This window comes from Lactuca sativa, chromosome 5 (genome assembly GCF_002870075.4).
Source record: "Lactuca sativa cultivar Salinas chromosome 5, Lsat_Salinas_v11, whole genome shotgun sequence".
Taxonomy (NCBI): domain Eukaryota; kingdom Viridiplantae; phylum Streptophyta; class Magnoliopsida; order Asterales; family Asteraceae; genus Lactuca; species Lactuca sativa.
In genome coordinates this window covers 311254725-311275317 of record NC_056627.2, presented here as the reverse complement: position 1 = coordinate 311275317, position 20593 = coordinate 311254725, and the positions used below count along the sequence as shown (strand labels likewise).

General features: G+C 33.2%; 1 protein-coding gene across 7 annotated transcripts; it reads right to left on the bottom strand.

Annotated features, from left to right (window-relative positions):
* Window positions 1-6246: 6246 nt before the first annotated feature.
* LOC111890711 (uncharacterized) lies at window positions 6247-10398 on the bottom strand. 7 transcript variants are annotated; one of them, XR_006192012.1, is made up of 10 exons: window positions 10073-10357; window positions 9313-9465; window positions 9115-9192; window positions 8867-8912; window positions 8405-8584; window positions 8161-8328; window positions 7939-8071; window positions 7696-7863; window positions 6910-7631; window positions 6251-6610 (listed from the first exon to the last, which is right to left on the bottom strand). XR_006192012.1 is itself a non-coding variant. In XM_042902312.1 (2 exons), the coding sequence occupies exons 1-2, from the start codon at window positions 10384-10386 to the stop codon at window positions 9774-9776; spliced, it is 342 nt and encodes a 113-aa protein (XP_042758246.1). In that variant the 5' UTR covers window positions 10387-10398; the 3' UTR covers window positions 9474-9773. The 7 variants fall into 7 exon arrangements, 1 of the variants encoding a protein (XP_042758246.1); XR_002849963.3 differs by having other exon boundaries at window positions 6254-6610; window positions 6910-7075; window positions 7176-7631; window positions 8161-8584; window positions 10073-10355; XR_006192016.1 differs by having other exon boundaries at window positions 6247-6610; window positions 7696-7825; window positions 8161-8584; window positions 10073-10359.
* Window positions 10399-20593: the final 10195 nt, after the last annotated feature.

The window sequence follows — 20593 nt, the reverse complement described above, 5'->3', positions numbered from 1 at the left end:
CATTTGGATGTAAACATTAACATTCTTGTAGAGAAATGCAACTTCAACTGAACCCTACATAGCCAAATCAACAAAATGACAACACAAAAAGAAGCCTAAATTGACATATAACCAAATTTTCAACATATTTCAAAATTTGAAGGTTTTGCTGAACAATTTTTTCAATTTATCAAAATTTTATTTTATTACAACCCTATATGAGTAATGAAGAATGTATAGCAAGTGAAAGAAGTAATTGTTCATTTAAAGTCAGTAAAAAAATACAATATTGTGAAATTGTTATAATTTACATATATTGTCCTGGAGTTACCCGACCACTTGGACATCTACTATTATTTGATTAGTTAGTGCATAAATTACATTATAGAATATGCAATTTAAAAATTGTTCAAATTCATTTATAATTGATTTAACAATAGAAAATGGACAAATTTATAATCATAAAAGTATGGTTAATTCAACAAATTAATTATCAAAATTAATGGAAAACTGAGTTTCTTGAATAAAGAAATCATATACACAAAAATGATATAAATAAAAAACAAAGAATGAAGCAAAACATTTGAAGATCATATAAAAAAGGTATGAACAATAAGATATTTTTGGCACTTTTCAATATTGTCATGGTTAATCTTTTCTCATGTTCAAGATGATAAATACTAGTGAGTAGAGAAAAGAAATTTATAATCATAAAAATATGCTTAACTCAACAAAATTGTTATCAAAGTTAACGGAAAATATTTTCTGTCGAAATAATCAATTATTAAGTATGTAGGATATTACCACTAAGGGATTTAGAGTTTTGCATCATCATCAAACTTTAATACAAACATCAACTAATGCTAATCACTTTCAAATAAAATTCTATGCAATTTAAAATTAATTATAGTAAATCTAATCAATAACATTATAAAAAAGGTAAGCTTAAGAATAAATACATACAATTATTGAGATAGATAGTTGGAAATCGAGCAATTGTAATTTAACATGTATAACATCAATTATTACTTTCAAAACTGGAAGTACAGATTAATAAGATCTAAATGTAAGGTGACTATTTTTCCCTTGATGAATTTTGGTACCATCGATGTACATTGAGAAAGAAATAGAATAATTAAGAAGATATATCATGTTGATTTGCAAATGTATAAGATGGTCAGTGCATAAATTGTGACTTAAAATTTAGGGAGCACTTGAATTTTGAATTTTATTTTAGGGATAGAGGAAATTAGTGAAGGTTTGAGTGGAAACATTGATGGACACCGTGTTTTTGACCAAACTGGTTAAGATGATGTAAACAATTTGATCTAAGGGTGGAAAATGTATAAGTGAAAAACAATCAAATGTCTTTATTGCTTTAGATGATGAAATAAAGTTTCTCTTTAGACATAAAATTCAATCTTCTATTTTGTAAATGTAAACGTTTTAGTGGTAAATGTTTAATAATAAATTTACCAATAAATTCACAAGGAATTATAAATAATTGTTTTAGAATGGTTAAAAGATTTATAAAAGTTTACAATTTCATAAAAAGTGGTAGTTTTCTAATATTTATATTGAAGTTGTAATGAATAATATTTTAACAATGTTGTGAAATTCACATTCAAACGGAATAACAGAGTAAAAAAAGATTAAAATTCTAAATTCGTCTAAGTTTAAACCCAAAAGGCAAATAAATGAATAATTCAACAATTCATAAAACCTAAAATATATTTAAATGATCAAATTCTAACTAAAAAATGAATAGTGTAAAACAAAGTCATCAAAAACCAAACCCAAAAACCAAATAGTATGTAAACATAATATGAAATAAATAGTACTTAAATCACTCAACTACTCAAACAAAACCATCAAATCATATATGATTTTTTTTTGCTTTGGAATTAACAGTTTTGGCTTGCCTTCTCCAGAAGTACAGTTTGTCATTAATGTTGATGGTCGTTTGGTTGAGGGCATTGTTGCCGGATTATCAACATCGTAAACATCTTCCAGGTTACACTATAATTCTTCATGTCCACTCACTTTTTAAAGGATGTCCACTTAGTTAGTGGACTTGTTGCAGTACTTTTATCAAGATTCGAAGCGGGTGTGACTTTATCACCAGTAAACGAAGCAGTATACTAAATGTAGAAAATAAATTCGTATGTCAATATAAGAGTTAATAATATTTTAAAGTATTTAAATTATTAGATTTAGTTATATTATATTTAAAACCTTCAAATTCAATGTGTCTTTAGAACCGAATTATGGCGATAAAACGTTAAATGAATCGCACTCTGGTGCCTACATTTATAGTACATAGAAATATGTTAGTTGATCATCTGAAATATAAAAAACAAAATTTAATAAATATAAGTGTTTGTAGTATTCTTTGTAAAAGAATTTTACATGTTCGTTGTTAGTTTTTTTTCCCAACTCAGTAATGATTGTATTATCAGCAATGAAGTTTGAGAATGCATAACCATCAACTTCGTTCTTCAAACTATAATATGAAATTTGAATTTTGAATGCCAACTTTTTATCCAAAAGTACTTTCAAAGAAGATAGATAAATCTTCATATTACCCTCCTAAAAATGAATGGTTATAAAAATAGATAGACAAAAAGTAAAAATTAATTTTATATAAATGAAGTTAATATCGTAATTCCATTAAACATTTGAAGCAACTCTTGTACGGTTTTTTTTCTAGAAGTTTCTTTGCGTCACGATCAAATAAGATAAGTGACACCATACATGTAAAGTCTTGTACTCTAATGATGATTTGAAACTAAAACCATTGATATAAACAAATTCAGTAATATAAAAAATTAGAAAATTTAGCCAAAGATTATAATAATTTGAATAAAAGAATAATTGAAAACCTTGGAACAACATATATGTCTTTGTTCGTGCAAGTTGAAGTGTAACAATAAAAAACTTATTTAGCTTGCTTTTGGTCCGTTCCACTATTTTTGCTATCATTTATTAAAACGACTTTTATGGCTTTCTCTTGACACTTATTACAAGCCAAATAGTACCGTTACACATCAGTACACACATGCTTAATCGTATCGAAAACTATCAATGTTTTTTTTTTCTAAGAAATATTGATGTAAGTTTAAATTATATACAAAAAATGTAAAATGAAATAAAAGGGTAAAAATAATCCAAAAACTATTTGACATAATGTATATTTTATAAATGAAAGTTAAGTATATAAACCTCATCTACTTATTGGAGATCAACAATAGCATGAAAATCAAATTTATGAATGAAATATTCATTTCAAGAGTGGATGATGCAGGACGAAGTGTTGCTACAATTACCAAATGTGATTTTGGACTGGCTTTGGCAATAAATCTTAACAATAAAGAAGATGTTATTTTTGTTGTTTTAAAATAGGAGTAAAACAATAATAATATACAAACAAAATAATAAAGAATTTATCTAACTTCTCCTTGAATGATGAAGATCCTAGTCGTAGTGAAGTAAAACATTCTGAAACGATGCATAATGAAATTAGTATAAATGTATTTTCATTTATAGTAAATGGAATAATAATATTTTGAAAATTTTTTAATGTATAAGTTGTTACTCAGAGTAATGAACAAACCTCCATAATAAGATATTTTTCCGTACTGAATAACAACTACCATACGAGTTTGTTTGTTATTTTCCAAATAGTCAGCAAACCGTTGTGCATACCCATCCCAAAGTGTTACATTTATTTGTTTGCTTCTATAAAAACCAAAAAAACCATACAATATAAAATGACATAATAAAGTAAAATTTGACACAAAATTTTGAAAAGTAAACATATTCTAGATCTTCTATGCTCAAATTAACTCTCTTTGATAATTTATTTTTCTTGTTCATAAGGATTTCCATCGGGAAACATCTCACAACATTTCTAATAACATCTATTATATAAGATAAAAAATGGAAGATTAGTATAAAAGTTTCGGTATGGTAAATAATATAATATCATTATATAAACCGTAAGAATGTAACATATAAACTAATCAACATGTGTGTTCTCAACAAAAGCACCATTAAAAATGGCGTCGAAGATTGCAAAAGTGAATCCATAAAGTGATACAGTCTAGTCATTGCATGGTAACTTTGGTTGTGATATAAATATTGATTTTGTTTTCATTATCAACAAAACTATTTTTGTTTTTATTAAGACCAAGTTGTGGATTTTGGATGTAGCAACAACCATCCTAATGAAGCAAACTTTCAAATCTTTCAACCCATCTGTTAGTAACCTCTGTCTTGATCTTCCTTCCTTAAATGCATAAAAGCTAGTTTATATATTATTATATGTGGTTAGAGTGAAATTGTTAGAAAATTCATAAAAAAAAATGTTATTATCTGTTCATCAATGAGAATCATATCAATTTTGTGAGTGCTGAAAGATCCATAAGCAAGATGTTTCATGAGACGAATTATTCTTACTCTCATGGTAAATTGACTTTTTGAAACATCAAGTTGGTGTATGAAGATAATGTTGATTTGAGCCATGTTTCTGTTTGTGAAAAAACTAATGATTGTTAAACTCATGTAAATCAACCAAGAAATATGGACCAAGTAAAATAGACAAAACATGAACAATTCAAAATCATAGGTTCAGAGTGAAAATATCATTTTAGGGAAGGAATTTGTATCTTTTGACAGAACTCAAGGACACCGAATGTAATTTAGTCTTAAACATATAATGTAGAAAGTCTTTTGTATATAATCAAAATCAAAATTATAAAAATACAATAAAATTCTTATCATCCAAATATGAATGATGTTATATACTTTTAAAAATCCTCATAATGCAAACCTGACAATAAAGTAAGTATAAATAGTTTTTGTTGATGCTCATCAAAAAAAAAATATCAAGAATTATATACTAGTACTCATTTAGTGTGATACCCTTCAAATCTCAGTATTTTATTAAAATATATGTTTACAAAAGCAGTTTAAAACAGCAACGTACTTTCAAAGTATATTGTTATAATTTGTAAAAAAAAATAATGGAAAGCAATTTATAGCAATATAAATTATTTTTTAAAGCAATTTTCTATCTAATAAAAAGTTGGTATTTACATATAAGTTATCAAAAAAATTCATAGATTCGTAGTTTTGACTTATATACCTAAAAACCTGACTATGTAGTTTTAACTTTTTTTATATGTTTAGAAAAACAGTTTAAAACAGCAATGTACTTTCAAAGTACATTGTTCTAATTTATGAGTTTTTTTTAAATGGACAACAATATATAGAAATATTAATAAATTTTTATATCTTCAGATATATAGCATACTTTAACATCCAAAATGACCATATCGCCCCTATATACTATCATATTCACTATTTTAAATGAGTAAAATATTAAAGAAAAAAATTGTTGCAGTAGGAGGGGCAACAGTGGCAGCGGTGGGGGTATTTTAGGTAATATAGATGTTGCTCTACCCTCATTCATTATGAAAATATTATTCAATATAGAGGAATATTATTTTATGTAGTGTATAGAAATATACCAGATCCATTTATTGATATATACCATTGTATTTGACTCATGATTACATTTGATAACCCTCACATATTTAGAACATCGATTACACAGGTTTTAGGAATGTTGCAAACAGAGGATATAATATTGATTATACATAGACTCACAAACAAACACATGTCAACACATTATAAAATCGATATAAAGGATAAAATTTTGTTTATGACTAAATGAATGAAACTAATATGCATAAAGTAGATTGATTAATTTTTTTCATGACCTCTCAATAAGAATACAATAATAACATGTAATAAGAACAAGGTAGTTGCCAGAAATTAGAGAAGAAGAAGGAGAACATAGTAAAGAAAAAACTTGAAAAAAGAATTGGAGAAGAAGACCACTGACGAAGAACACTGTAAATCGTAGGACTTAATCCAAAATCATAAGAATAACAGCTTCAATGTAATCATATATATAGGGTGTTTTTTAATAAGGAAGTCATTATCTTCCAAAAAAAATCGGGATCCTAATATATTACATTGGAGATTTTCACGTATTCATTTGAAAGAGAAAGATATCAGTTATATTGATTCAAAATTTCAAATTAATTGACTTGCTTATTTAATGAGTTTGAAAACTCAAAGCAATATTTTAAATTGATTCATTTTATGTGGGATATATTGGGAGATAAACTATGAATAACTAGGTGGGGACCCCCGCATTGCGGGGGTCGGATGCGACCTTTTTTTTGTTGTTTGTTCTTTGTAAATGTCATTTGATCAACTATTGATAAACACAGAATTCCTAAATACCCTGTAATGAAGAACACATAAATCAATTTTTCTAACCAAAATACTAAAAAAAATAGATTTCAAAATAATCACAATTTAAGCCGCAACTTTCTATCTTACCATAGCAGCCTATTATTATGAAAAATTGCCTAAAATATCCCTTAAATTGTGATTATTTTGAAATCTATTTTTTTTAGTTAACTGTCCAAGTTACATGGTTGGAACTCAATAGGGGCTTAGTGGGGCCATGGTTGGAACTCAATATGCCACCTTTCTTGTGGATCATCCTGAAAACCACTTGTTGAATCAACCGAGGATCTCCCCATCAGCAGATCATCTGCCAAAAACAAATAAATAAATAAACTTGTGCACGAACGGGAACAGAGAATGTGAAAGTATGGAGGAAGCCATTGATGTTCCGTGTAAAAATAATCAAAAACTATTTATTATCTAATAATCATTGCCCAGTTGAGAGCATGAACACCAAAATTAAAAAGCAATGCAGTTTTGAAGAACATGCATGTAATTCTTCACTTATCCTTAAAAGAAGCACACATGAAAAAAAAGCCTCATAGAATATTATTTATTACAAGTAAGAACAGAAAATACTTAATTTAGCATAGCATAATCAGTCACCTGCACAGGGTATACATTCCACAAAGAATGTTTTCGAAAAAGATTTGCATGGATTTTTGCCTCTGACAGTTCTGACCCGGTTCCGGTTTAGCAAATTTTGGCTCTTCATGTCTTTGAAACCACGTGTTGTATTATTTATGGTACCTCCATGATTATTTCTTTAATTCTTTTGCAGCCATATAGTGTTGATAAGCATTGTGCATGAAATCACACAAATTTCAAAAAATTTAAAATAAAAATTACAAATGATATAAAAATAAAAATACCTATTGATAATAAATGAAAAAAATAAAGTATCGGTCCCAATGTTGTCGGATCCAAGACGTTCCCAAAAGGCCAAGTTGTTCACAATTAGAGCTTGCACTTGCGGATAGCTTTATGGGGTCACCGCAGGGTGCCTCTGTAAAAGAGTTAAATAAAAAATAAAAAATGAAAGTATGATGTAATAATATTCACTACAATGTAGCTTTTGGGACGTTCTGAGTCTCGGGGTTGGGGGAGTTTGTAGAAGGCGGACTCAAGCATTTGGAGGTTGTATTGTTGGTCGTGGGTCCCACCTAGGGACACGGCTAACCCATTAACGTTGTCTCCAATTGCACCCAAGTCAGGATTCTTCTACCAATCACACCCAGGCTAACCGACTGGTTTGATTGTAATGGCTGACCAGGTGACAGGTCAACATCGCGTGTGCTTTGTGCTGCTTCTGTCATAGTCCCAGATCCCTAAAAAAAATTATATTATAAAATATAAACCCTAGAAGAAAAATGAATTAAAAATAAATTATACCTGCTGCATGTCTAATGTATGAGACGTTTGAATCTTCTTCATTGGAAGTGTTCTTGTTAAGGACAGGAGATTGTGCAGGATCAGGTATTGAGTCATGATATGTAACGCTTTGTTGGTGTATTTGTTGTTGCTGTTGTTCAATGTCATCAACTTTTGAATTGTTATTTGCTGCTTCAAATCGTAATTTGTTTTTAAATTTCATTTATCTTTGACAATAATGTTAAAAAAAGTCAAAGAGTTTACCGCTATCTTTAGAACCGGTTGACATCTGTTGACTTGACTGTAAATGGATTAGATTTTGTTGTTGTGCTGACGTGGCAATGTTGGGACTTGCTGGCGGTGCCCCACCCCATCCACTTGAGCTTTGGGAATTAAACTATGAACATATTAACATAACAATAACATCATTTATTTAAAATAAAAATAATTTGAAGAATTACAAAATATGAAATATGAAGGAGAAACCTGCTGTAGAAGAGAGTTTTGTTGTGTTGAAAATTGCTTATAAGTTCCTCAAGAAATAGGCGGCATTCCTGGAAGGGTGCCGCTTCGTTGTTGTTGTACTTATTGGAATTTCTGCAAAAATTTCTCCCTTTGATCTGGTGCTATTTCAGTTCTACAACGGAGTCGTCCCTGTCAAAATTAAAATTAAAAAAAAAAGTAAATACATTAATAGTATTTTAGTTAATGTAGATACAATATAATGTACAAGTGTATTCATGCTGAGTTTGGAAGGAACTTCCAGGTCTCCACTGAATGTCAGGAACACCAGAAGGTGAAAAGACTCTTGTAGACCAAGTAGGTGATAGAACATGGTCCGAATTCTCATATTGTAAGGAACCAATAACTGAAACATGATAGTAGATACGGCCCGGTTCCACATTGCAACCTACACAATGAAAATAAATCTGAGCACATTATAAACATAATATCATAAGTAAAAGGAAATCTTAAAGAGGGGTAGAAATGTCTTTTTCAAAGTAGTTATTTAACAAAACATGAATTAACTACTGAACTCTTAGAACTCATAACCAAGTAATAGAGTGGACGTAGGTGTAAGCCTGCCATTTTCTTGAATTTGCACAAAAATAGACAAATAATAAATGAATTGATAAAATGATACGGTAAAACCCCAAAATCATATAAAATGTATTGTTACAAAAATTAATACCTTTTGAAGAAGGTTAATACAGAGCTTCTGAATTTCGTGACTTCAACTGCAAACATTTTCCATAAGCTATCATGATTTCAATCACTACTAACATAACCAAAACGACATTAACTATAACCGAAGGAAAAAAATTGTTTAGAAAAAAAATATTTAGAACACTAATTAATCTATCCAATAAAATAATATAAAATACAGGTAAAGCGATGATAACAACATAGAAAAAGAGACCTAGGAATTTCATCGAATACCTGGTGGGCAGCAGCCAAAACTTCATCCATAACAGTAAACATCTCTTTATTATCTCGAAATCTTGCTGGATTTTCTAGCTGGTAACGAAATGGAATACAAAAATAAAGACTCTGAATTGAATATATAGAGCAACTATAAAAAGATACAAGATTTGTAAAAGACTTGAATAAAAAAGTGCAAAAAAATTGATTAATTACCTCTGGCATCATCAACGACTGCAGTAAACCTAATCAAGTTAGAGAACCAAAAATCCATGGATGAAGATGAGAAGCCCACATTCGGAAGTCTTGAGCCAGAAATCCTAATTTTTGGAATCAAGCAATCATCGTGTTGCCCATAACTTTACACACCTATATGGTTTACAGAATCAAGAAAGAAACATAACTGGGATTCAAAAAAAACCCGAAAATGAAATCATATTAAGAAATTCGAAGTGTTATCGGGATTGTTTTGGGTGTCGATTTGTAGAAGAAGCAGAAGCCCTAAAATTGAGAGCAATTAAATGGTTTGGTGATACTTTTTTTTTGTTGGTTCGGTGGTTCCACCGTGTGTTTTTTTCTCCATGATCGACATAGGTCAGAAAAGAGAATTTGTAGAAGATGAGAAGCCCACATTCGGAAGTCTTGAGCTAGAAATCCTAATTTTTGGAATCAAGCAATCATCGTGTTGCCCATAACTTTACACACCTATATGGTTTACAGAATCAAGAAAGAAACATAACTGGGATTCAAAAAAAACCCGAAAATGAAATCATATGGAGAAATTCGAAGTGTTATCGGGATTGTTTTGGGTGTCGATTTGTAGAAGAAGCAGAAGCCCTAAAATTGAGAGCAATTAAATGGTTTGGTGATACTTTTTTTGTTGGTTCGGTGGTTCCACCGTGTGTTTTTTTCCATGATCGGCATAGGTCAGAAAGAGAATTTTGTGTGCAAATTCATAGCAAAAACTAAAACTTACCTGATGGAGAAAGGGTGTGTCGTCGCCGGAGCCATTGGGGAGTGGTAGGTAGAAGAAGAAGCGAGAAGCGTATACTTAATCACCCACTGGAACTCCAAAGCACCACAACTGAAGTGAGAGGAGGCGGTGGAGGTCAGAATGGAAGCAGGAAAACACACCTGTGCCACCAAATCCATGGCAGCCATTGAAGGTGTAGTAGAAGGAGCAAAATCGATCGGTGGGGTGGGGGTGGTTTTAGGGCTTCTAGACGATTTTGATGGGAGAAGAAAAGGTTGGATAAGAACAAAGAAACTGAAACCGATATTCCTTACCATGGTCAAGGAGGAGCGAACCCGATGAACAGTAGTCTAGTTAGTAACTTGGTTAGGCACTATTCCTAAGAAGTGCTCTTCTTTAATATATATATATATATATATATATATATATATATATATATATATATATATATATTGACTTTAATTTTCACTTTCAAATATTTTGTTGATTTAATGGGATTAGATTAGATTTTATATGTTAATAACCGAGTTATTGATATGCTTATTTACTGATTTTTTTCAAAAAAAAAAAAAAAAAAAGAAGTTAAACGGGTTTGAATTTTGAAGCCAAAAACTATAAATAATGGAGTTAAATTAGGAACAATATTAATTAGAGAAACTGATATCTTGTAGATAAATAAAATGACATGCTTCAACTTATAACATAATTGTTGAATTTAAAGATTCTATATTTATTAAAGATTCTATAATTAAATGTAATTGTGTTTGAATTCTATATGAGGAAGATGATGTCAACAATTTGATCAAGGTAACACCACCATCTTTCAAAGAAGACCAATCCAAAGAGTTAGTGGTGGCAGTAATCTCAATAGGGCGCTTCCCCGTACTGGATGATGGTATTAAAGCTTCAAGATCAACAACCTCAAGATTGTCATCATGGACCGAAACAGTATTTTCCTGTACAGAACACATAAAAAGAATAAAATTTAGATCAAAATAAAATATAAAAGACATAACATATTTGCACAAATACATGAAAAAAGGAATTAAATTGAAATGTACTCTCAAAGTACATTGCTTGTTACTAGGAGTACCATCAAAGTACATTGATTGCTAATAGGAGTACCATCAAAGTACATTGCTATATACTACATTGCTTGTTTCTTTGTGAAGTTGTAAACCTTTTTTCTTAAGTAACATAATTTAGAAAACAATGTACTCAAAAAGTACATTGCTATATAGTAACCTGTTGTTTTTTAAAAATTAATAGAAATTATCCTCATTAACATATTAAAAGTAAAGAAAAATGTATATTGATATCATTTATAAAACTGTTAATAACAACACATTATGGTAATTTAGTAAAGAAAAGACATTTCATGGAACATAAAGTGATATGATCATTTTACCCTTATCACATGCGAAACAGAAAGTGATTGTTGTTATTAGAAAAAATATATATTTTTGAAAAAAATAAAAGGGGTAAAATGGTAATTTACGTTCAGTCTATATTATGATTTAGAACACCAAAATTGAAGTTTTATATATACAATAATGTACTTTGAGAGTACATTGATATAAGCTATAAAACAATGTTTTCTTTATAAATTAATGAAAGAAATATATATTGAAAAGAGGGTCATAGGGTTTGACTTTGGGAAATTTTGTAAAAGTTAAAAGTATGTTGCTGTAATTAGAGTTTTCGTTGATACTTAAAAAATTATATTTATATGAGACATTTTCCCACTTTATTTGGCTTGTTAATAGGAATATCATCAACATTGAGAATATGTTGTTCATGATCTGGTGACTGTTTGAAAACCTTAGCAAGAACACATTTTCATCATCAGTCAACTTATGCATAGTGTAAGCACGGTATTTGTTATGAAGATTGAACATGGAGATCTGAACTTTGAAGAAAAACTTCTTATTTAGAAGGATTTTGAACTCATTATGGATATTTTGATGTCCTTGATCCTAATTTAGATTACAAGGAAACACTGGAAAAGTTAAAGAAGGAATATCATATATGTCAATTATTTAAATAATGGAGATATATTATCAAACCTTAGATATTTTTTCCCTCAACCATTGTTTTCCGCGATGAATCAGATCTTTTACATGACGTTCAAACAATACGAACGAAGAAGACCCACTTTCATCTTACACACGAACTACTACCCTGATCCTACAAAGTATAACATAATACTTATATTTATCTTGACACACACAATGAAATATATGAAAAAAAAGTTAAATGTATACATAGTCCAAGAATTAAAGAATGTACTTACTTCCCATATACATCCGAAACTACTTCACAACTATCACAGTTAAAAGGTCCAATAACAATATCATCATCATTTTTAGTAACTTTTTTTGGAAGAATCATGACAATAAAATGAATACCAGCCTTCATCCATATCAAAACTAATGATAGTAGCAATGATGGTTAAACCAACTTCATGTTTCATACATTATTTGAAAAGTATCATATTAAAATCATATTTTATATGAATAGGATATACAAAATCAAAACAATAATAGAATACATAAAAAAATATAAAAATGTTAACTAAACCTTGTTCAAATTGGGAATCTCATCAATGTTTTTTATTTGAAAACAGAGGTAGTAATCCTCTGGATTAGCCACAATGGTATCTGGGTTGAGTTGTGATGTATGGCTAGATGACTCAACATTCATATCCAAAGCATTAAGATTACATATGCACAAAACAATGAGGTTAAAAAATAACAGTAATGATTTAGTAAGCATATAAAAACAGAAAACATTAAAGGATTAATCATTATAAGGAATACATACCTTTCCTTGAACTCTTAAATGTGAGACATATCATCATTTATATGCAATCTAGACCCAAATAAACATTTACCAACTTGAGGTTGACCTAGAAATAATATTGTCAATAAGTACTTCAAAGGTGAAATGATAATCTGTTGAAACGGATATATATATATATATATATATATATATATATATATATATATATATATATATATATATATATATATATATATATATATATATATATATATATCAACAAACTAAATGAATAAGCTACCTGAAACAAACAATGAATAGGTGAAACAACAAACTAAATGAATAAGCTACCTGGAACAAACAACTACAAAGCCATGAAAAATGATAAACGCATTAGAGTTTTCAAGTTCTCAGAAATCTTTAAGTTCTCTAGCCCATTGTGATGTTGTCTTCCTCTTTAAAGTTGAAGGTTCAAGTCCCGTCGTGGACATATATGGAATTAAGAAGTACGTTAGTAGTAGATTAGAATTGCCGTTCAAAAGAATAAAAAAATAAACATACGTTCATCTAATGATCTTCTAATATAGAAAATTGAAATTCGTATTACCTATATATAATGGTGAAAATTGTTATTAGAGTAAAAATATGTCTTTAAATTATTAGGCTGACACCAATTTAACGAAAAAAAACTTAGTAAGTCTTTTTAATAGTATCATGGATGCTTTTAACTCATAAAAAATCGTTTTCAGCACCAGAAAGTTGAGCATAAAAAACAAACAATTTTACTTTAGGTTCTTGAAGACGAAAGATTTATCTAATTTTAAGCATATTAATGGCCATAAATGGAAGTTTGTTATCAAGTATAGGATTTTGTAGATATTTTAATATTCCTTCACGTCCGCCCAACAATTCAGCACCTTACGTTCACCTTTGTTTTATATTACCCCACGTCTGCTTCTCATTCGTTACCACCCCTATATCTGTCTGGTCCAACCTGTATGAATGGAATTAAATTGATCATTATGTCATGTTTATTATTTTTATGTGATTTTAGTAATCGAGGTTTGATTTTGTTTTATTTTTATTTTAGATTTGGTTTTTATTATTTGATTAAATTGCTTATAAATTAGAATTTGTTGAAGTTGAAGACGGAGAAGATGGACATGGTTATGAAGAAGATAAAAGCAAAATCATCGTCTTAATAAAAAGCGATATCGGAATTTTATTCTTAATACTCTTGCTTCAAACACAAACATTAAACAAGTATATTTTTTTTGGTTAAAACAAAAACACTATAACTTAATAAATAAATAAAATTAATAAAAAATAGTTTATAAACACAAATATTATAAAAATGAAAAAAAAAATCATTACTTGAAAATAAAAATTACATCATAAAATAGGAATACATAACTAAAATATAACAATAATTAAAATATTACATTATGCCTAATTTTCTTTTGAATCGTCACCCGAATACTTAACGAACAAATCTGGATCTTCATATGTATCTTCAAATAACACATTGTGTCAGTTCTCAACCAAATCATGTAGTAACGTCCCGAAAATCACAAAGTAAAAATTTTATTTTTATTTCAAACAAAACACCAGTTATCTTTTATTCAAATTGTAACACTCGGTTTCAGGTATGTAACCTTTTAGTCCTTGGGTCTTGGTTTTTATTGCAAAAGAGGTACCTTCGTACGTTGGGCGTACATATATGTACGCTTAGCGTACATGGGTGGAGTAATCATGGACTTGAACCACGTATGCGGGGCGTACAAAGATGTACGCGGGGTGTACGTAGCCTAAAGTAAAACCGTAATTTTTTGGGCATGGCCACTATTTGAGCACATTTATAACCCCCTCACCATTATCAGCCTCTACACCTCTAAACGTTCCTAAAACCCTAGATTAATTTGGAGTTTGATCTTTGAGCTTGAAAGTGACTTTGTGGCCCTTTTTGGTGTGTTTGCAAGAAGGAGAACTTGATGTGCAAGCCTTTGACATGGTTGAGCTTCAAGATCCTGCATCTACATCATCTTAGGAATATTTTGAAGGTATAAAGCTCATACCTTGCATGTCCTTTGTTTAGATCTATTTCTTTAGCTTGTTATGGTCCTTTTTGGTCTCTTTGGGTTAGTCTTGAGGAGTTAAAATCATTTGAGATGCTAAATCTTATAAATCTTGTAACGCTCTGTTCCGAATCAATTCCTAATTCAAGGTTGTGGCCCGAAGAGCGATCATCATAAGGATTAGGGCCTTTGAAAAGGTAAGATTTAGGCTCATTTGGATGTGGGTAATGTAGATATGTAACACAATAGTTTGGTTTGCACTTTGGAGTTAGAATGTCGAAAACGGAGTTAGAACGAAGAAGTTATGACCGTCTGAAGTTTGGGTTGTTTTGGGCCAAGCTGAGTACGTTGAGTGTACAAAAAGGTGTACGTTAGGCGTGCTAATGGAATCCTAAGTACGTTGGGCATACCAGGAGTACGCTGGGTGTATGCAATTAGTGCACAAACCCTATTTTCGTGGTTTAAGCCCTATTTAAGCCCCTTAACTCCCCCAAACCCATTCCATTCTCAGTCTCTACCCCTCTAACACCCCTTTCATGAAACCCTAACCTTAGATGAGCCTTGTGAGCTAAAAGAAGGTGATTTTGAGTGCTTTGGAGTATGCATGGATCACCTTGGAGAAGAAGGAACTTCTTGTAGAAGTGTTGGTTGCATTGGAGCTTGTAGATCTGGACTTTGTTCACATTGATCTATCTTCTAGAGGTATAAAGTTTGAATCTTGATGATGGATTTGTTAGATCTAGCTAGTTTTGGATGTTATGAGCTTTTAGTCATTTTAGTGCATAAAGTTTAGATCTTGAAAGTTTGTGACCTTGTTATGGATAAAGTTGGAAACTTTATCCATCTAAACATCATTGTGATTCAGATCTAAAGGTTGGAGACTTGGACTTAATGGATTAAGTTGAAAACGATGCACTTTTGGTCCCATTTGATGCTTAAAGGCTAGATCTTGGTGGTTTGGACCATTCTAATGGATAAAGTTGGAAACTTTATCCATTATGAAGCTTTTAGGATCCATAAAAATGTAATCTTGATCCTTTTATACCTTCCATGAGAGTATCATGACGTCTTAATGGATTAGTAAGTTAAGGTTTTAGCTTTTGGACCTTTTCTACACATGGAAAGTGACATTTGGTCAGGTACGTCGGGCGTACCTTCGCGTACGTTGCGCGTACTCGTATAGGGTTCCGATTCTAGTTGGTAAGCACACCATGCATACGATCTGAGTACGTTGAGCGTCCTCATCCTGAAGTTTGATTTGTTGACTTTGACTTCTGTTGACCGTTGACTTTTGACCAAGTTTGACCTTGGTCCAAACTTGATGGTTTTGGCCTATTAACTAAGATTTTATCTGGTTATGGTATTGATAGCTCGAAAAGTCGACAAGGTAGCAACTAAGGATTTCTTCCGGGGAGCTTCTGCATTCGAGGTGAGTCTCCTCACTGTTTGTATGGGTCGATGGCACCAATGCCGGCCCATTTGGTTTATGTGTTGCATGAAGACTTGGTGGTTAGCCCTAGGCATTATGTATGAAAGACCAGGAGGCGGCTCTTGGCACACTGTATGTTATTATGTATGATAGGAATACCTGGGGGTTAGCCCTAGGCATTATGTATGAAAGACCAGGAGGTGGATCCTGGCATACGGTATGCTAGTTAGCTAAGTAGAAAAGTATGTATGCTAGTTTTCTTTATAATGCTTGCATGGAAGACCAGGAGGTGGCTCTTGGCACTTGTTAGTAAGACCCAGGGGTGGCCCCCGACTTGGCAAGAAACACCACATGGCTGCCCGTGGCATAATATACCAAGACTATGTATCTGTACATAGCATTTTTATTGATTATGATATATGAATGATATGTATGGTTCATGGTTATGTATGGCAGTATGAGATTTATGTACTTATATGCTAGACACTATCTAGTTGAAAGAGACCGAAAGGGTAGGCTAGCACCCATATATGCTAGGAAGTATGTTGATATGTATGGTATGTGGTATTTGGGGAACTCACTAAGCTTCGTGCTTACGGTTTTCAGTTTTGGTTTCAGGTACCTCCAGTTTTCAAATAAAGGAGCTAGGGACGATCGCAGCGCATACACCTATGTTTTCCGCAATATGTGATTTCTGGGAATGAACTCTGATAAAAATTTTATTTGAAATTCTTTTCAATGTGCGAACCAAGTTACAAATGTGTTTTAGTTATATTAAAAATGAAATTTATGGTCATGAATTTTGGGATGTTACAACTTGGTATTAGAGCCTTGGTTTGAGGGATTCGGGCATACTCTCGGGTGTACCTAAACTCAAACTGAGGGCTTGATGAAATTTTTATAAAATAAACATTTAATTACAAAAGAATTTCTAAGTAAAGGAAGGGGTGTGATGCGTGCAATCGACCGAGCTCAAGTAAGTGGTTCCCAAAATACCAATACATGTTTGTTATGTGATATGATTATGTGATCCGCATGCTACATTAGAGCTAAGGATCTAGGAGAGATGCCTTTGTATGCTTATTTGAGCTTGTAGATTTGCATGCTAGAACTGATCAGCCAGTGGTAGGATGGTTTGTTTAGGTTATGTCTAATTGTATGAGCCTTCAAATTGCATGCAAGTACAGATTCCTGATTAGAGGATAGAATGGTTTGATTGGAGTATGTTGGTTAGTTTTTCCATTGTCTGGATGTTGCTTGCTTTGTGCTTTGTGGGACTCTTAGCAATGTGAGTTAGCTACTAAGTGAATATGCTAAGTCACATATGATACTGATTGGATAATCTTTGAGTGATGGATTTGACCCTATTGCGTAGCTCTTGTCCGAGTCTAACCGTTCTAGGGTTTAGTATTTTACTCGAAGGATTATCTGATCTCTGTTGCATGTGGCTATATTCATGATGTAGCTAGTTGACATTAATGGGAATCCTTCAGCAGCTAAAGACCGTGTGGGTTTGGGAACCTAGGAAAGCCTAGGATATGCTGTAGTGGGTTAGTAGTATGGTTCATACTCAAATCGGCGAGTGTCTTGGATAATCTAAGAAGCTTATAGGAGGTGGATTTTTTAGTATGTTCTGATTATTGTTTTGTTGCTTTTCAGTTGGGAGATGAGCTCGCAGGGAAGTCGTTCAGGTTCGGTTCCATCTCAGGCGCAAGTGTTGAGCCGATTAGCGAGCAGTTGCGGGAGTTCATCTCATCGGAGATCTCTCACTGTGTTTCGGAAATAGTGGAAAAGTGCTTGTGCGTATTCCGTGCGGAGATTATGGCTATCATTGGAGCTCGCACACTGATTTTCCTGGAGTTCCATCCTTGTGGAGATCATGCATTCCATGGGGAGAGGGATCCCATTGTCAGTAGGAGGTGGTTAGCAGATATGGCTAACGTATTCAGGACCAGTTTCTACCCTAAGGAGGAGAAGGTCAAATATGTTTCCTGCCTGTTGAAGGATCGGGGACGTGATTGGTGGGAGGAGATTAGTAGTGAGTTGGGTGATGATGCGGTCAATGCTATTTCATGGGATGACTTCTCGACCAAGTTCCGGGCTGAGTTTGCACCGGTGATTGAGGTGCAGCAGTTGGCGCGAGAGTTTCTGGATCTCTTCCAGACTACTGAGACTGTGGCATATATTACTACCAAGTTCCAGGAGAGGGCTTTATTGGTACCGTAATACGTATCAGACGAGGAGATGAAAAAAGTAAGGTATCACGACATGTTGCAGGATGATATCAGGAAATTCGTGAGTATTTCAGGGTGCGAGACCCTGAATGATATGATCTCTAGATCCCGAGAGCGGGAGATTGATTTGGATCACATTGAGAAGAGGAGGTTAGATCAGGTGCATACTTTAGAGGGTCCCGGGAAGAGACCCAAGACTTCTAACCAACATTCGAGAGGCAAGTAGGACTGGAGTCAGTGCAACACGTGTGGGAAGCTGCACGATGGGGCTTGTCGTTCCAGGGTTCTAGGATGCTACAAGTGTGGCCAGCAAGGGCTATCCTCAGGGAGCAAGTCTGTTATACTTTCACTGTGATCGGGTGGGCCATAAGAAGGCCGACCATTCGACGTTGAGAGGAGGAACAGTGAGTGTGCCTTCTCCAAATTCTTTGAGGATCATCGATGGACGAGAAGGTAGGGCAGGAACCCTAGCAGAGAGGAGTTGAGTTCTGTAGGTATGTATCTTTTGCCTTCTTTCAGGTTATTTATATTTGTGCTTTTTGTTGTTGGAATCTTGCATCCGTTTGGGTAAATCATATATCCGGTTCATTTCTTTGCTCATATATGAGTTATATCGTCAAGTAGTGTCATATTACATTTGCCTATCGTGAATTGTTAGTGGTTAGTGTAAGGTCGTTACCTTATGCTGGTTCGGGGTGTTCAACGTTATCTCAGCTCGTAATCGATATCGGTTTAGGGGCATTATGTGGAAGGTCTGCAGTCAAGGTTCAACAGGGTGGTTATCACCCTCGTCAAGATTCAAAGGGTCCAGTCATTGTTCTCATATTGACTCATGGGGCCGCTAAGGGAAGTGGTATATTACCAAAGTTTTGCTCTGAGCATCGGTTAATTAGACTTCAAGATCTGAGTACGGTGTCATTTCAAGGCATCTGGAGTTATCAGTATTGTTGGGATTCAGAAAGTGTTCATCTAGTCTTCAGAGGTTGTATGTTCTTTTAAGTTCGTCTAGTAATGGATTGGTAGCATTAGTAAGCACAAGTTGTTCGCAGATCGATCATTGGAAGATGACCCAAATCGAATCCACCCCTCGTGCGGTCCTGGGAAGATTTGTAATGAAATCCATAGTAATATCTTCCCATTTCCACATAGAGATATCCAATGGTTGTGTCTTGCCGTGAGGCCTCTGGTGCTCAGCTTTGACATTCCTACAGGTCAGGTATCTCTTGACGTACTAGGCTACAACCCGCTTCATGCATGGCCACTAGTAATCAGGACAAAGATCTATGTACATCTTTGTCGCCCTGGGATGAATAGAAAATCTGGATTTGTGTACCTCCTCCATCAAGTCCTGGCGCACACCTCCATGATATGGAACCCACACTCTACGGTGTAGTGTCAACAACCCACGGCTATCATAATCGAAGGAGGAAACCTGACCCACTATATGGTCACTCTTCCGATGTTCCACCTTCATAGCCTCCTGCTGAGCCTCTTGAATATGCTCCAGAAGCGGAGTCACTACTGTTATCCGCAAGCAAATGTCTCTGAGCGGGGCTTCCTTGCGGCTAAGAGCATCAGCCACAATATTGGCCTTCCCCGTATGGTAGAGGATCTCACAGTCATAATCCTTTACCAAATCTAGCTAGCAACACTGCCTCATGTTTAGATTCGGCTGATCTATGAGGTACCTCAAACTCTTGTGATCCGTGTAAATGGTACAACGGACCCCATAGAGGTAATATCGCCAAATCTTGAGGGCGAAGACAACCTCCCCCAACTCCAAATCATGCGTTGGGTAGTTCGCCTCATAAGGCTTCAGCTTCCTCGAGGCGTAGGCGATGACGTGCCCTCTTTGCATCAGTGCTGCACCTAACCTTGAAATGGACACATCGCAGTATACTACAAAATCCTCCACGCCCTCTGGCAACGCTAAGATCGGTGCCTCGCATAACCTCTCCCTCAGTATTTCAAACGCTATCTACTGCTCAGGCCCACAACGAAATAC

Coding starts and splice junctions, on each gene's coding strand:
- LOC111890711 (XM_042902312.1), bottom strand. CDS start 10,386: ATGGTAAGGAATATCGGTTTCAGTTTCTTTGTTCTTATCCAACCTTTT. Junction 9,802..10,072: donor ACACACCCTTTCTCCATCAG/GTAAGTTTTAGT, acceptor TAAACCATATAG/GTGTGTAAAGTTATGGGCAA.